The sequence below is a fragment of the Bufo gargarizans genome, chromosome 6 (assembly GCF_014858855.1).
Source record: "Bufo gargarizans isolate SCDJY-AF-19 chromosome 6, ASM1485885v1, whole genome shotgun sequence".
Taxonomy (NCBI): domain Eukaryota; kingdom Metazoa; phylum Chordata; class Amphibia; order Anura; family Bufonidae; genus Bufo; species Bufo gargarizans.
Genome location: NC_058085.1, coordinates 131,729,512 through 131,748,628, shown reverse-complemented (window position 1 = coordinate 131,748,628; position 19,117 = coordinate 131,729,512). Strand labels below are relative to the sequence as shown.

The window sequence follows — 19,117 nt, the reverse complement described above, 5'->3', positions numbered from 1 at the left end:
GATCCCAGACCAGACCCCCTAAAAGGACAGAACCCAGTTCAGACAGCCACAGAGATCCCAGACCAGACCCCCTAAAATGACAGAACCCAGTTCAGACAGACACAGAGATCCCAGACCAGACCCCCTAAAAAATGACAGAACCCAGTTCAGACAGCCACAGAGATCCCAGACCAGACCCCCTAAAATTACAGAACCCAGTTCAGACAGACACAGAGATCCCAGACCAGACCCCCTAAAAATGACAGAACCCGGTTCAGACAGCCACAGAGATCCCAGACCAGACCTCCTAAAAATGACAGAACCCAGTTCAGACAGACACAGAGATCCCAGACCAGACCCCCTAAAAGGACAGAACCCGGTTCAGACAGACACAGAGATCCCAGACCAGACCCCCTAAAAGGACAGAACCCAGTTCAGACAGACACAGAGATCCCAGACCAGACCCCCTAAAATGACAGAACCCAGTTCAGACAGACACAGAGATCCCAGACCAGACCCCCTAAAAATGACAGAACCCGGTTCAGACAGACACAGAGATCCCAGACCAGACCTCCTAAAAATGACAGAACCCAGTTCAGACAGACACAGAGATCCCAGACCAGACCCCCTAAAAGGACAGAACCCAGTTCAGACAGACACAGAGATCCCAGACCAGACCTCCTAAAAATGACAGAACCCAGTTCAGAAAGACACAGAGATCCCAGACCAGACCTCCTAAAAATGACAGAACCCAGTTCAGAAAGACACAGAGATCCCAGACCAGACCCCCTAAAATGACAGAACCCAGTTCAGACAGACACAGAGATCCCAGACCAGACCTCCTAAAAATGACAGAACCCAGTTCAGACAGACACAGAGATCCCAGACCAGACCTCCTAAAAATGACAGAACCCAGTTCAGACAGACACAGAGATCCCAGACCAGACCCCCTAAAAGGACAGAACCCAGTTCAGACAGACACAGAGATCCCAGACCAGACCTCCTAAAAATGACAGAACCCAGTTCAGAAAGACACAGAGATCCCAGACCAGACCCCCTAAAAGGACAGAACCCGGTTCAGACAGACACAGAGATCCCAGACCAGACCCCCTACAAGGACAGAACCCAGTTCAGACAGACACAGAGATCCCAGACCAGACCCCCTAAAAATGACAGAACCCAGTTCAGACAGACACAGAGATCCCAGACCAGACGCCCTACAAGGACAGAACCCAGTTCAGACAGACACAGAGATCCCAGACCAGACCCCCTAAAAATGACAGAACCCGGTTCAGACAGACACAGAGATCCCAGACCAGACCCCCTAAAAGGACAGAACCCGGTTCAGACAGACACAGAGATCCCAGACCAGACCCCCTAAAATGACAGAACCCAGTTCAGACAGACACAGAGATCTCAGACCAGACCTCCTAAAAATGACAGAACCCAGTTCAGACAGACACAGAGATCCCAGACCAGACCCCCTAAAAATGACAGAACCCAGTTGAGACAGACACAGAGATCCCAGACCAGACCCCCTAAAAGGACAGAACCCAGTTCAGACAGCCACAGAGATCCCAGACCAGACCCCCTAAAAATGACAGAACCCAGTTCAGACAGACACAGAGATCCCAGACCAGACCCCCTAAAAGGACAGAACCCAGTTCAGACAGACACAGAGATCCCAGACCAGACCCCCTAAAAATGACAGAACCCGGTTCAGACAGACACAGAGATCCCAGACCAGACCCCCTAAAAATGACAGAACCCAGTTCAGACAGACACAGAGATCCCAGACCAGACCCCCTAAAAGGACAGAACCCAGTTCAGACAGACACAGAGATCCCAGACCAGACCCCCTACAAGGACAGAACCCAGTTCAGACAGACACAGAGATCCCAGACCAGACCCCCTAAAAATGACAGAACCCAGTTCAGACAGACACAGAGATCACAGACCAGACCCCCTAAAAATGACAGAACCCAGTTCAGACAGACACAGAGATCCCAGACCAGACCCCCTAAAAGGACAGAACCCAGTTCAGACAGACACAGAGATCCCAGACCAGACCCCCTAAAAATGACAGAACCCAGTTCAGACAGACACAGAGATCCCAGACCAGACCCCCTAAAAATGACAGAACCCAGTTCAGACAGACACAGAGATCCCAGACCAGACCCCCTAAAAATGACAGAACCCGGTTCAGACAGCCACAGAGATCCCAGACCAGACCCCCTAAAAGGACAGAACCCAGTTCAGACAGACACAGAGATCCCAGACCAGACCCCCTAAAAATGACAGAACCCGGTTCAGACAGACACAGAGATCCCAGACCAGACCCCCTAAAAGGACAGAACCCAGTTCAGACAGACACAGAGATCCCAGACCAGACCCCCTAAAAATGACAGAACCCGGTTCAGACAGACACAGAGATCCCAGACCAGACCCCCTAAAAATGACAGAACCCAGTTCAGACAGACACAGAGATCCCAGACCAGACGCCCTACAAGGACAGAACCCAGTTCAGACAGACACAGAGATCCCAGACCAGACCCCCTAAAATGACAGAACCCAGTTCAGACAGACACAGAGATCCCAGACCAGACGCCCTACAAGGACAGAACCCAGTTCAGACAGACACAGAGATCCCAGACCAGACCCCCTAAAATGACAGAACCCAGTTCAGACAGACACAGAGATCCCAGACCAGACGCCCTACAAGAACAGAACCCAGTTCAGACAGACACAGAGATCCCAGACCAGACCCCCTAAAAATGACAGAACCCGGTTCAGACAGCCACAGAGATCCCAGACCAGACCCCCTAAAAATGACAGAACCCAGTTCAGACAGACACAGAGATCCCAGACCAGACGCCCTACAAGAACAGAACCCAGTTCAGACAGACACAGAGATCCCAGACCAGACCCCCTAAAAATGACAGACCCCAGTTTAGAGAGACACAGAGATCACAGACCAGACCTCCTAAAAATGACAGAACCCAGTTCAGACAGACACAGAGATCACAGACCAGACCCCCTAAAAGGACAGAACCCAGTTCAGACAGACACAGAGATCACAGACCAGACCCCCTAAAAATGACAGAACCCAGTTCAGACAGACACAGAGATCCCAGACCAGACCCCCTAAAAATGACAGAACCCAGTTCAGACAGACACAGAGATCCCAGACCAGACCCCCTAAAAATGACAGAACCCAGTTCAGACAGACACAGAGATCCCAGACCAGACCCCCTAAAAATGACAGAACCCAGTTCAGACAGACACAGAGATCCCAGACCAGACCCCCTAAAAATGACAGAACCCAGTTCAGACAGACACAGAGATCACAGACCAGACCCCCTAAATTAAAAGAATAAAAATGGACCCCAGACGCCCTGAAATGTAGAGAACCCAGATGAGAAAGCCTTACAATCCCCCCCCCCCCATCACCTCGACCAAACCCTTTAAAAAAATTAATACAGATCCCAGACCAGAAAGCCTACCCCTGCAGACAGAATCCTGGCATCTTTTGGCAGGCACCCAGCTTTCTTGGACACCTACTGAAGTTGAGAACCAACTATTGCTGCGTCATAGACATCGGCTACAGCAGCTCTACAGTGTGAGGAGGACCCTGCAAACAGCTCTTCATATCTCAGCTTCCTGGGCTCACGGGGTAAGGGAATATTGGGGTTCACTGCAGAACATTACCTGCAAGGCCAGGAGAGATGACGGATGCAGAACCTAAGGCAAGAGCGGAAAGTATGATGTTAGGAGAAGAAAACATTGCTGCTCTTCAGTTTAGATTGTAAGCTCTATGGGACACAGCTCATTCTCCTGGGGATTTTGAGCTGTTGCCGCCTTCTCAACAAAAAGCAACTTTTGCTGGAATTATATCACGGTTTTGCACAAACCTCAGCAGAAAATGCAATATGACTACAACACGTGTATCCCTAGGCCTCATACATATGGCGGTATTATAGCTCCAAGAAAAAGATCTAGTCCAGGCGGCACTGCTTGAGATAGAGGTGCATTGAGCCGAGTGGAGAAGATTTCTGTGCAGAGCATGGTATGGCAGCACACATATTGCCATGAGCCTTAGAACTAGTGTGTGACCACTACCTTAGGCCTCTTTCACACTACAGTATGTTGAATTCAGTGTTTTGCGTTCCGTTTTTCACGGATCCGTTGTTCCGTTTTTTTGCTTCCGTTGTGGTTCCGTTTCCGTTCCGTTGTTCCGTTCCGTTTTTCCGTATGGCATATACAGTATACAGTAATTACATAGAAAAAATTGGGCTGGGCATAACATTTTCAATAGATGGTTCAGAAAAAACGGAACGGAAACGGAAGACATACGGATGCATTTCCGTATGTGTTCCGTTTTTTTGCGGACCCATTGACTTGAATGGAGCCACGGACCGTGATTTGTCGGCCAAATATAGGACATGTTCTATCTTTCAACGGAACGGAAAAACAGAAATACGGAAACGGAATGCATACGGAACACATTCCGTTTTTTTTTGCGGAACCATTGAAATGAATGGTTCCGTATACGGACCGTATACGGAACGCAAAAAACGGACCGCAAAACGGAAAAAAAAAACGGTAGTGTGAAAGAGGCCTTAGGGTTCATGCACAGGAACGTGCGCCGGCTGGGTCTGCAATGCACGGGCAACCGTAGGGCCGCCGTATGCGGACATAGGACGTATTCACTTGAATGGAGTCCACGATCCGCATTTGACGGTCCGCAATGCACCTTCCAGATTGAAGACCCATTCAGGTGAATAGATCCGCATCCATGATGCGGTGCACAAACAGCCAGTGGCCCATATTGCGGACCCGCTGTGGGCCTGCAATACGGGCACGGCCGGGCAACGGCAGCGTGCATGAAGCCTTAGGCCCCGTGCACACGGCACAGCCATGAACAGGAGGCTGGATGTCTGTACAGAGTCTCAGTGGCTCTATACTACAGACCTGCAGTCAGTGAATACCGCACTATAGTGTCCCTGTGATATTTGGAAAACCACCACAAATACAAGCCTGAGTGGAAAGCAAGGAAGGGATGATAGGAAGGAATGGCAGACAAGTCTCAAGGATAGCTCCCTGCGTCTTTTCTATATTAAGATACCTACCTTGCAGTACAAATTCCGCCACTAAGACGCCTCCCGTCTGTTCCTTCCGCTGTTTCCGTTTTCCACATGTCTGCCGGTACAGGAGAAGAAAGTCCAGTGGAATGATTAGTGAATCAATGATTATGTCCGACTGTAACAGTGTCATAAATGTTTCAATTCGTTTAATTGTTTAGCTCCATGGAAACCATCGACAAGTTGCTGTTGACAGATCTGATATTATTATTCCATGTCTATATTCTACTTTGAGTGTATAACAGGTCTTACAGGTAAATCACAACCTTGGTACCCCTAAATACCACCTGGAGCCCAGCTTATTGCAGCTATGGACCCACAGCATCGGTATTAGGGGGATGATATCATAATGATGGTGAATAGTTTGGATGTCATCAGCAAGGCTGTCCAGAAAGTGAAATGAGAAAAAAATATATCACTAATAAACTATTCTACTTGCTGATGGTTTCCCTCTTCATTTTTTTATACTACACCTAAAAATATAACTTCATGTGACATTCTGAGTATCCAGCTAAGATATTAAGTAACAAATGAGTCATCGTCATTCTGTCCAGTGTTTCTCTATATTCTTCTATGCATAAAGGTTTCCAGTGGATACTGTTACAGTACGGTATCATCTAGGACACTTATGCTAGGAAATGTCAGGCCCCGCCCCCTTATGATCTATTTCTCTACAACTCCGGCGTTATAAAAGTCGCAGTCATGTGACTCGTCACCTTCATTTATGGGTGAGAAACATGTAGAAAAAGGCTGTGAGAGTTCATAGGTTTCCATTCTACAAATTTCCAAGCAAGATCTGTCTTTCACCGCCCCAGGGGCCTTCTGGGTAATATGAGGCCACGAGCGGATGATATACATAACCTACATTACCACCACTTACCACAGGGCAGGAGAACTTCTCGCTGTCACACAGGTACGTCTCACAGTGCAGCCAGACTTTGGATAATTTGGGGACGTTCTGGAAGCGGAAGGCACTAAACTGGAAAGTTGCACGGCTGTTCTTCCCGTTCTCATGCACTATAATAGTGTCATCTGATGGACAACTGCGGAGAGCAAGTACAGGGAGAGATGAAGACCAACCCGTCTGTCCTGTAATCAGGAAGGAACATATCAAAGAGGAGAAATTCTTCTGAAAACTGTCCAAACCTAAGGACCTTCCCCAAACACTAGAACAAGTTCTATCATAGCTCATGGTAATTCTAATCTTCACCATTGGAAGCAGTATTATAGTAGTTATATTCTTGTACATAGGAGCAGTATTATAGTAGTAATATTCTTGTACATAGGAGCAGTATTATAGAAGTTATATTCTTGTACATAGGAGGCAGTATTATAGTACTTATATTCTTGTACATAGGAGCAGTATTATAGTAGTTATATTCTTGTACATAGGAGCAGTATTATAGTAGTTATATTCTTGTACATAGGAGCAGTATTATAGAAGTTATATTCTTGCACATAGGAGCAGTATTATAGTAGTTATATTCTTGTACATAGGAGCAGTATTATAGTAGTTATATTCTTGTACATAGGAGCAGTATTATAGTAGTTATATTCTTGTACATAGGAGCAGTATTATAGAAGTTATATTCTTGTACATAGGAGCAGTATTATAGTAGTTATATTCTTGTGCATAGGAGGCAGTATTATAGTAGTTATATTCTTGTACATAGGAGGCAGTATTATAGTAGCTATATTCTTGTACATAGGAGCAGTATTATAGTAGCTATATTCTTGTACATAGGAGCAGTATTATAGTAGTTATATTCCTGTACATAGGATGCAGTATTATAGTAGTTATATTCTTGTACATAGGAGCAGTATTATAGTACTTATATTCTTGTACTTAGGAGCAGTATTATAGTAGTTATATTCTTGTACATAGGAGCAGTATTATAGTAGTTATATTCTTATACATGGGAGCAGTATTATAGTAGTTATATTCTTATACATGGGAGCAGTATTATAGTAGTTATATTCTTGTACATAGAAGCAGTATTATAGTAGTTATATTCTTGTATATAAGAGGCAGTATTATAGTAGTTATATTCTTGTACATAGGAGCAGTATTATAGCAGTTATATTCTTGTACATAGGAGCAGTATTATAGTAGTTATATTCTTGTACATAGGAGCAGTATTATAGTAGTTATATTCTTGTACATAGAAGCAGTGTTATAGTAGTTATATTCTTGTATATAAGAGGCAGTATTATAGTAGTTATATTCTTGTACATAGGAGCAGTATTATAGTAGTTATATTCTTGTACATAGGAGGCAGTATTATAGTAGTTATATTATTGTACATAGGAGGCAGTATTATAGTAGTTATATTCTTGTACATAGGAGGCAGTATTATAGTAGTTATATTCTTGTACATAGGAGCAGTATTATAGTAGTTATATTCTTGTACATAGGAGCAGTATTATAGTAGTTATATTCTTGTACATAGGAGGCAGTATTATAGTAGTTATATTCTTGTACATAGGAGGCAGTATTATAGCAGTTATATTCTTGTACATAGGAGCAGTATTATAGTAGTTATATTCTTGTATATAGGAGGCAGTATTATAGTAGTTATATTATTGTACATAGGAGCAGTATTATAGTAGTTATATTCTTGTACAGAGGAGCAGTATTATAGTAGTTATATTCTTGTACATAGGAGGCAGTATTATAGTAGTTATATTCTTGTACATAGGAGGCAGTGTTATAGTAGTTATATTCTTGTACATAGGAGCAGTATTATAGTAGTTATATTCTTGTACATAGGAGCAGTATTATAGTAGTTATATTCCTGTACATAGGAGCAGTATTATAGTAGTTATATTATTGTACATAGGAGGCAGTATTATAGTAGTTATATTATTGTACATAGGAGCAGTATTATAGTAGTTATATTCTTGTACATAGGAGGCAGTATTATAGTAGTTATATTCTTGTACATAGGAGGCAGTATTATAGTAGATATATCCTTGTACATAGGAGGCAGTATTATAGTAGTTATATTCTTGTACATAGGAGCAGTATTATAGTAGTTATATTATTGTACATAGGAGCAGTATTATAGTAGTTATATTATTGTACATAGGAGGCAGTATTATAGTAGTTATATTCTTGTACATAGGAGCAGTATTATAGTAGTTATATTCTTGTACATAGGAGGCAGTATTATAGTAGTTATATTCTTGTACCTAGAGGGCAGTATTATAGTAGTTATATTCTTGTACATAGGAGCAGTATTATAGTAGTTATATTCTTGTACATAGGAGGCAGTATTATAGTAGTTATATTCTTGTACCTAGAGGGCAGTATTATAGTAGTTATATTCTTGTACCTAGTGGGCAGTATTATAGTAGTTAGAGTTTGAACATATAATAATGTTAATAATCTAATATGTTACCTAACTGACACAATCAGTATTTGGCCAAAAATAATTTTTCTGTTTGAAAAACAGAATCATACCATATATTAAGTTAAAAATGTAGATTGTTTTACTTCATTGTCTTGTGTTTAGGCTGATTGTGTACCTTATAATTTACATATATTGAAATCTTACCTCTTACTTATCAGCTGCCACTGAATGTGATACGCATAGTCAGGAGATGGGGTGGCCCAGCAATAGTTTAAAACAACCTTAAACCTGAATATCATAGATAGAAAGGTTATTTAGTAAAGTACTGCTTCTCACCAATAGGACTAGCTTTATAGAAAATGGGTGTCATTGACATTTTTGGCAGGTTTTCCTTAGAATATAATAATACAATACCAATATATAGCACGAAGGTTATGCTTCCATATACATCCCACATCATAATACTATATGATGCCCAAATAAATGCAACATCTAAACAATACTCTTTTTAATATTACATGTATTTCTGCCATATGGTTTCCAAATAAAATTCTATTCTTATAATACACTCCTAAATATTCCCGTATTTGAGTGTGTCTAGAATACAGGGAGCTTGGACAGTTGTCCTCTATAACTGTCCTTGCCCTCAATGCACTGACCTGTCATGTCGAGCTTTCCCTGCCCCATCCTGGCATTGTTGTCACCTTGTTCTACATGTTGAGTTTAAGCAGAGTCATCAAGTTTGATCTTTTTTTTGTACCTGTTGCTAATTCCTTTGGCCTCAACCCCGGCAAATACATCTGATCCGATGTCTGATGTTTCCACCACAAATGGAGCTTCTTTTAGGGTGGAAAACTTGCCGTTCTTTCCAGAAAATAAAAATGAAACAGCAAGAAGCATCAACAGAAAGACAAGAAGAGATCAATGTGATTATGTCCAGTGTGGATTGTAACCTGTAAGGAAAGTCTAAAGAAGGTATTGCCCTGTAATGGAATGCAGCATATTAGAGGCACACGTTTAAGATGAGTGTTAAAGGGTGTGTATATTTTTGCAACTGTTTTTAATGCTCCATTGCATAACAAAAAATAAAGCTACTATAGTCCACTGAGGCAAGCAGCCATTTAGCTTGAGCTGCCATGATGGGCCAGCGCCATCACCTGTGGGTACTGGATGTGTTACTCAGCTGGCACCTTGCTCTCAGTCTCTTTAGTCCTTCAGTAACCTTTTAGCTTCCATGGTGAATGCTGTCTGGAGTATCCAAGTGGTTAGAAATCGTCTCCCTCCATGAGGGCATGAACCAACAATGGCCTCCAAAACTTCCATGTATGGATACCTATTAGAATCCTGTCAGTTTTGTTGTAACTTACATAATACACTGTAATACAGAAGTATTGCAGTGTATTATAAGAGGGACCTGGAGATAGAAGGTTCACATCCCCTACTAAAAAAAATATAATTTGAAAATTAAAAAAATTTGAATAAAAACAAATAAATAAATAAATAAAAAACACAACTTATCCCACAAAATCAAACCCTCAAACATCAACAGAAAAATAACAAAGTTGTTGGTCTTTGAATGTGTGACAAAATAGCAAATTATTATGTCAATTAAAAAGTTATGACTTTTGAAATGCAGATGTGAAAAAAGTAAAAATACTGTAATTGCCGTCTTGAATGTCTTAATTTTTTTATATACAGCATCGATGCAGACCTAAATGTCTCTATGGTTACAGAATACAAAGTTACGATGTGTAGTCGGATCCTGGCTCCGTACTTCCTTCTTGCTTACATTTGGTTGGCATTTTCTCTCTTTCTCTAAATTTCTCCTCTGTGCACCTCCTCGTGGTTATTTGTCTCTTCTTACCTTTCACCTTTGCATTCTTCCTTCTCCCCATTTCCCAGACACCTTTTAAAACTATTGAGGTGGGTGTAAAAGTGTCACATAATACATTTGTCTCATGCCATGTGATCCATTTTTATCACAATTTGTACCAGCTTTATGATACATTTCTTAGTGAATCTCCCTCAATGTGTTTTATACAAAGACCACCCAAGAGGTCTCCAGGAGGAGTAGAACCTATAGAACCAAGCTGTACAGTAACCCAATTATCCATTTAGTGATGGATGCGATGGAAATATTTGAAACTTCTGGAGCTTTTTATGTCTTTAGAATTCACTTAAGACTAGACTTAATAGGTTAGCTTTTTTTAAAGGGGTTTACCGTTAAGGACTTAAAAGAGTTTATGCAAAATCAGCTAATCGCAGGTTGTTCTACTATTAGGACCCTCAGTGATGAGTTATGAACAGTGAGAAAATCGACAGCAAATGTTGAATTCACTAACAGCTCCCCCACAGGATAAATGATGCATTACATGCTGCCCAATGAAATCAATAGGCTGTTGAGTCCTCCATTGTGATAGACTCTCTTTGTAGCTGTTCTTCTGTAGCTAATTAATGGATGTCTCAAACTATGGACAGTAAATTGGAAATAATGGAAAATGGTTTTGCAAACCAAAGAACCCTTTTAAAAACCGTGATGCTAAGCATTTGGCAACAGAAGAACAGGAAGGTGGGTGGTGGTGAGGAGGGGGGCGTTTGAAAGACTCACAGAGTAGAAATTGAGAGACAGTGTGCTTTCAAATGATCCCGAACTCCCATTCTTCACATGGACTGTGGCTACTCTAGAAGAAGGAAAAAAATATGTGAGACTGAAACATACATGTGTGGAATGATCCTGGGGGAATCGATACTTGGAATGTGTTGGAGACTGAGGAGCAAACTTACCTTTGGTCAAAGGCAGCATGGCTGACCAGATAATTGGACTGATAAGTGCAGGTAAAAGTGTAATTCACCGGCTGGCTTTTGACGATCATGCTGCTGTCGTTGGAGACTATTGAGTTATAAAAATGGTAGATTGGGTTCTTGAACTGAAAAAGAAATCCAAAGTCAGTTACTGGTCCTTCTATACTGTATATAGGACTATCTCCAGATACAAGAACATAAACCTAGACTCGCCGATGACAGAAACAACTGAAAGATCCATCTTGGGATTGTGGAGGATTGTTATTTTTTTTTCAATTATTCTTTATATACAGTATATTTAAATTACTTATTCATTTTTATTTTTTTCTTAGTAAGAAAATGGTATTATATAGCTAAACATATGTGAACAACTGATCTTCACATACATATGAGCCCAAAATCCATGGGAGATATTATTAGGCCTAACTCTACTTGTAGAGTTCTAGGAAGACTTTCTACAGGGTCAGCGGCTCCACCATGAAAATTCATTTCATTCAACTCTTGATACACAGCTCCTGTTCTAAATAAAGGTCTGCAGTCACCACTAGGGGGAGCTTAGAAGCTTATGAATAAAGTGTCATGCAATAGTTTGGGCACCCCTGGTCAAAATTACTGTTACTGTGAACAGTTAAGCAAGTTGAAGATGAAATGATCTCCAAAAGGCATCACATTAAAGTTGACACACACTTTTCAACATTTTAAGGAATATCAGTGTATTATTTTGGTTTTGTACAATTTTAGAGTGAAAAAAAGAAAGGTGTACCATGCAAAAGTATGAGAACCCAAGGAGATTTGAGCTCGCCGATAGCTTTGAACGAGATCTCAGACCTTAAATAGCCTGTTAGGGTTAAGGCTTGTTCACAATCATCGTTAGTATTGGTCAGGTCAGGTGATGCTAATTTATAATGATGCAAAGCTTTATAAATACCCAGACTTCTCTAATCTAGTCCCAAAAAACAGCATCCAAGGGTTCCTCTAAGCAGCTGTCTAACACTCTGAAAATGAAAAGGGTTGAGCCTCAAAAAGCAGGAGAATGCCATAAGAAGATAGCAAAGTGTCTTAAGGTTGTCATTTCCTCACTTCAAAATATAATTAAGAAATGGCAGCTAATTAGAACAGTTGAAGCTAAGAGAAGGCCTGGAAGACCAAGAAAAATTTCAAAGACAGCTGCTCGTAGGATTGCTAGAGAGGAAAATCAGAACTCCCACTTGACTGCAAAAGACCTTCAGGAAGACTCTGGAGTTGTGGTACATTGTTCTACTGTTCAGTGACATCTGTACAAATATGGCCTTCACGGAAGAGTCATCAGAAGAAAACCTCTCCTACGTCCTCACCACAAAATGCAGCGTCAGAAGTTTGCAAAAGAACATCTAAACAAGCCTGATACATTTTGGAAACAAGTCCTGTGGACTGAAGAGGTTAGAATAGAACTCTTTGGCCTCAATGATCAAAGGTATGTTTGAAGAAAAAAGGGCACAGAATTTCATGAGATGAACACTTCTCCAACCAAGGATACGAGTGGATCAATCCTGCTTTAGGGTTGTGTTGCAGCCAATAGCACAGGGAACATTTCACGGGTAGAGGGAAGAAGGGATTCAATGAAATTCCAGCAAATTCTGGAAACAAACGTAACAGCAACTGTAAAAAAGCTGAAGTTGAAAAAAGTATGGCTTCCACAAATAGATAATGATGCTAAACACACCTCAAAATCCACAACAGACAACCTTAAAAGGCGCAACCTGAAGGTTTTACCATGGCCCTCACAGTCCCTGATCCTCTGAAGGTTTTACCATGACCCTCACAGTCCCCTGATCTGCTGAAGGTTTTACCATGGCCCTCACAGTCCCCGATCTGCTGAAGGTTTTACCATGGCCCTCACAGTCCTCTGATCTGCTGAAGGTTTTACTATGGCCCTCACAGTCCCCTGATCTGCTGAAGGTTTTACCATGGCCCTCAAGGTCCCCGATCTGCTGAAGGTTTTACCATGGCCCTCACAGTCCCCTGATCTGCTGAAGATTTTACCATGGTCCTCACAGTCCCCGATCTGCTGAAGGTGTTACCATGGCCCTCACAGTCCTCTGATCTGCTGAAGATTTTACCATGGCCCTCACAGTCCCCTGATCTGCTGAAGGTGTTACCATGGCCCTCACAGTCCCCTTATCTGCTAAAGGTTCTATAATGGCGCTCGCAATGACCTGATCTGAATATAATTGAAAATCTGTAGATAGACATCAAAAGTGCAGAGAGTGCAAGATGGCTACGGAGTCTCACAGAACTGGAAGACATCTGCAAGGAAGAATCAATGACAATCCCTCAAATAAGAACTGAAAGACTCTCGGCTGCTACAAAAAGCATTTACAAGCTGTGATACTAACCAAAGGGGGGGGGGGGGGGTGCTACAGGAACCAACCATGCAGGTGACCTGAAGCAAAACTTTTCCTTTTTTGTTATTTTGAAAATGTAAGATGAAAATAAAAAATTGCTTTTGCTTTACTCCTTAAGGACCGAGGACAAGAATGTTTGTCCTAAATTTCCGGTACTTTGTGCCCCAGGACGAGCATTTTCGTCCTGCGGTCCTTCCCCTACCCTACATGCAGTGCCGCAATCAGCCGGACCCCTGCTACTGATACTGGTGGATTAAACTTTCAAATGCCACGGTCAGCAAAAAATTCTAAGCCTTATAAGATCCTAAAAAATAAAATTACATTTACAAAATGATGCACACATGAAAGTAAACATATGGGAAATGTAAAGTAATAACTATTTTATGATGTATCACTGTCTGAGTCATAAAAATTTTGAAAATTGCGATTTTTTTTCTCACATTTTCAGTAAATTTGGGATTTTTTATCAAACAAATATATCGAATTACATTTTCCACTATAACGAAGTACAATGTATCATGAGAAAACAATCTCAGAGTGGCTTAGATAAGTAAAAGCATTCCATAGATTTTACCACATAAAGTGACACATGTCAAATTTTTTAAAAATTGCCTGGTCCTTAAGGTGAAAAATGCCAAGGTCCTTAAGGGGTTAAATACAAAGGGGATGTGTCTTCTGTAACTTTATATCTCTTGGAGATCATTTCATCTTCTACTTGCTTACCTTTGACAGTAACAGGAATTTTGACCAGGAATACTCAAACTCTTGCATGCCACTGTACTATTACCAGGAGTCACCTCTAGGGGGAGCTCAGGGTCTTACTGCATACTGTGTTACCATTGAGATCTGCAGTCACCACTAGGGGGAGCACAGGAGCTTACTGCAGATTGTTTTTACATTGAACTCAATAATAACACTGTATGCAGTAAGCTCCTGAACCGCCACTAGTGGTGGCTGCAAGGAGACAGAATTTTCATATCTAAGCTGGGGATTATACATGTCCGAAACTTATGGACAGAAATATATCTGGTGGTCAAATAAATTAACAGATACCGTATTTTTGGACTATAAGACGCACTTTTTTCCCCCCCAAAAGTGTGTGTGTGTGGGGGAATGGCAGTGTATCTGATGGTGCGAATGTTTTTTTTTTTATTTAAATCTTTTTATTTCCATTTCGTACAATAAATACTTCCGTAACACAACATTATCCCAATAATACATATGAAAAAGTTATTAACAAATGGTGGTTACTGTTCATCTTTCATTTCTATTCTATTTCTTTCTTTCACCCCATTCCCAACCACCTCCCGACGCCCACCCTCCCGTTACCCCCCGCGTGGAGAGAAAAAAAAAAAAAAAACCTAGAGTACCCAGTTTTTCCAGATCTGGTCGAGATTTGAAAACTTTTTAATATAATTCTTCATCCCACGTTCTTCTTTAATTAACTTGTCTATTGTTTTCCTCCACTGTTCCACCGTCGGTGGATCTACCTTTATCCATTTTCTAAGTATCAGGATTCTAGCCTGGAATAGTACTTTATTTAAAACCAATCGTATATTTTTATTTAATTTCAAGTGTTCAGTTGCCCCTAAAATACAAATTACTGGGTCATTTGGTACTCGGACCTTCAGTAACAAAAACACGGTTTCCATAATTTCTGTCCAGTATCTATGAAGCTTGGGACACCTCCAAAAACAGTGTATCAAATCAGCTCTCTCCTCCCAACATTTTAAACATTTGTCTGTTGGTCTCACCCCCATTCTTTTTAACATCCATGGAGACCGATGCAGTCTGTGTATTATAAAAAATTGTGAGATCTTATGCGAACCCCTATCTGAAATTGTCGCGTAATTTCTAAGGGCATCGCTCCATTTTTCCTCTGTAAAGGATACTAAGTCTTTCTGCCATTTCTTTGCGGCAAGCATTGTAATTGTTTTTCTTTTTTCCTCCATCAAGATCTTATATCTTCTTGCAGTTATCCCAACTCCTTCCCCTGCTGCAATAAACTTATCTAACGTATCTGATGTTTCCCTTCGGTATCTATCCCCCTGTACCGCTATCCGCAATGCATTCCTAAGCTGGAAATATTTATACAAGTCCCTATGGGGGATCCCAAATTCCGACACCATTATATTAAAGTCCTTCAGCTTATCTCCCACAAAAATCTGTGCTAGGTATTTCACTCCTTTTTTTCCCCAATCTATATAATCCCTTATTGTTTCCAATTCCTTTAAATTAAGATTTTTCCATATCGGTGTATATTTCAAAAACCCTTTAATCTCCAATAGTCTCTTAATTTCCCCCCATACATATTCTAAGTGATTGAATATCCTATTACTAGTATTTTTTTTCCCCAAAAAACCTGACTCCAACACCTCTAAGTGATTAAATTTTTCTTTCCATCCCCATCTATTTATTTCTTGTCTACCCACCTCACTATCTAAACTATCCTTTATATTCCCATATTGTGTTATTAAATAGTAGAAAAATAGATTAGGAAGCGCTAATCCTCCTTCTTTCACTGGGAGCTGAAGGACTTCCTTCTTTATCCGAGGGACCGCACCCTTCCACATAAAATCCCCCATTAATCTATCAAGTAGTTTAAAACTATTCTGTGATATTCTTACTGGGGCATTTTGCAATACATAAAGTATCTTTGGGAGGAAGACCATTTTTATTAAATTTACCCTGCCCTGCATTGACAGTGGTAATCTTTTCCATATGTGTATTTTAGTTCTTAGTTCTTTTATTAGAGGGAGAAAATTTAATTTTTCATATTCATCTATGTTCCCGGAGATTTGTATACCGAGATATTTGAAATTTTCGTGTCTTTTTAAAACCTGCACCCGTGTATCTCTCTGTAGTTGCCCCTCTCCTAATAATAACATGTGTGATTTACCCCAATTAATGTTTAAACCGGAATAAAACCGTGGTGCGAATGTTAATGACAAGTTCCATTACGAAAGCGGTCATCAGCATGCAGGAGGCATGGGAGCGGTGAGGGAAGCACTGTCCTGGCTGTACTTACCACTCCATGGTCTTCTTCTAGGTGACTCACTTCACGTGTACTGACTGGGTATAGCATCAGGACATAGTGCACATAGGCACACACTATGACCTGACGATGTCAGGTCGCAGTGCAGCATCGGCCTGCAGAAGACCAGTGAGTGCCAACAAGAGAGGAAAGTTCATTTATTAACTTTTTTGTCTAATGGAGCTTGGGGGATTGATCTGAGGTCTGAGGAGGAATTGAGGTCTTATCTGAGGTCTGAGGAGGAATTGAAGTCTTATCTGAGGTCTGAGGAGGAATTGAGGTCTTATCTGAGGTCTGAGGAGGAATTGAGGTCTTATCTGAGGAGGAATTGAGGTCTTATCTGAGGTCTGAGGAGGAATTGAGGTCTTATCTGAGGTCTGAGGAGGAATTGAGGTCTTATCTGAGGTCTGATGAAAACCATTTTTTTTCTTATTTTCTTCTATATTCTAGGTGCGTCTTATAGTCTGAAAAATATGGTAAATATTTGCCACAAAAACAAAATTGAGAATGATTTTTCTGGCGCCTAAAACTGATACGTACTGATACGTAAGAAATTAAATAATCATAAATATTACATCTTCTTTTAAGGACCTAAAAATCCATCAAAAACGTTATCATATGCTTCCATTGTGTTTCAATTTGTTTTAGAAAAACTAAAAGATTGAAATATGTAGGGTAAGATCATAAAGAATTCTGAAAATTAGCCCTCACATCAGATTGCGTTCCACAGTAGGACTTGTTCTTTGGGGATAGATCGGGAATGGTGAATTGATAATAACCGGAGTCGATGATCCCATTATAACACACCCCACCAAGAGCCAGCTGGCCGATCTCCCATCCGTACGGGCACTCAGGGATCTTGGCCACAATAGATTTGGGATAACAATGAACAATAATGACATCTGGAAGACAAACAGTGAGCATCGTGAACATCCTGAATAGGCAGCGAGTCGTTTTATAGTAAGGTTTTCGAAGTCTGATTCATTTTATCACATTTTTATCACAAAGGAATTGGTTGTTTATTACAAGTAAAGCAAAGGCCAAAAATGTTAATGAAAATAAAAAAAAAAAACGTTAAATTTTTAAAACACACAAGTTTAATTACCGCATTAAACAACATTGTTTTCTTGCAGTTTTTCATGTTTTCATGTTTTTTTTTTAGTCCTGTTCTGTTTTTTTGCCAAATCCAGGACCGAATGTCAAACAAATAAGTTTTAGGCTTTATGCACACGACCATATTTATTTTGCGGTCCGCAAAAAATACGGATGAATTCCGTGTGCATTCCATATTTTCCAGAATGGAACAGCTGGCCCCTAATAGAACAGTCCTATCCTTGTCCGTAATGCGGACAATAATAGGACATGTTCTATTTTTTTGCGGAACGGAAATACGGACATACAGAAACGGGATGCACACGGAGTACCTTTCATTTTTTTGGGCGGACCCATTGAAATGAATGGTTCCGCATACGGTCTGCAATAAAATGGAACAGACACGGAAAGAAAATACGTTTGTGTGCATGAGCCCTTAAGGATGGTTTCACACAGTTTTCTATTCCCATATTGTGCTGCATTTTTAAAGCATTTTTATGATGGTACTAAGGTATTGCATAATGAAATGCACTGCAGAAAGCTTTTTTTTCCTGGCTTTCTTTAATTGCATATATACAGTTTTACCATTTTTATGTGCTTTTTTCCCCCCAAAATGCAGCACGCTCTAGGGATTCCATTTTATGGTGCTTTTCCAATAGTCATCTGCATAGGAGTTGAAATATACCACAAAAAATTGCATGTTTGAAGTGCTGCAAATATATGCTAATAAAACTGTATAAAACGAATGATATTGTTTTACTAATTACAGTAAGATATTTTACCATAAAAAAACGAGAATGAAAATAAATTGCATGAAACGCTGCACCAAGCTGCCACGCGTAACTTGGACCTTAAGGGCATTTGGCCACTTACCTGCTTTATTGGGAACACACTTTCCCGCAGAGCTTGCCATCAAGCTAGCTAACAACGTGAGAGTAAAAAGCCCCATTTCTTCAGTATCGATCGGCAAATACAAACTTTATCAAATGAAACAATGGAGAGCAAGAACAGGGCTCAGGGGTCTCACAAAACAAGGCGAACCAGCAGGGATGTCTCCATTTCTTACTGCAAGAATAATCATAAATGAAAGGTTAGCTTAATGCACAAAAAAAGAGCAAATTACACTGAAAAACATTAAAGTCCCCCCCCCCCTCCGATAATATTCTTATGCATTTTTTGGTTGCATAATTAACGTTTTTGTGTAACTCTAAAAGATGTAATTTAATAATTGCACTCCTGTCACACTTCTTTTACATTTTAGTTTTTTTATAGCATGTTACATTAAAAAACATTTGCTACTGTATTTTTTTATTGCCCTTATCGGTTCATCTG

The 19,117-nt window shown here is 40.6% G+C and overlaps 1 protein-coding gene across 1 annotated transcript; it reads right to left on the bottom strand.

Annotated features, from left to right (window-relative positions):
* Positions 1-3,670: 3,670 nt before the first annotated feature.
* Positions 3,671-18,734, bottom strand: TECTB (tectorin beta). Its single transcript, XM_044299538.1, has 9 exons — positions 18,659-18,734; positions 17,405-17,595; positions 11,258-11,400; positions 11,082-11,154; positions 9,234-9,337; positions 8,678-8,761; positions 6,001-6,163; positions 5,109-5,178; positions 3,671-3,720 (listed from the first exon to the last, which is right to left on the bottom strand). The coding sequence occupies exons 1-9, from the start codon at positions 18,732-18,734 to the stop codon at positions 3,671-3,673; spliced, it is 954 nt and encodes a 317-aa protein (XP_044155473.1).
* Between the last annotated feature and the right edge of the window lie 383 nt (positions 18,735-19,117).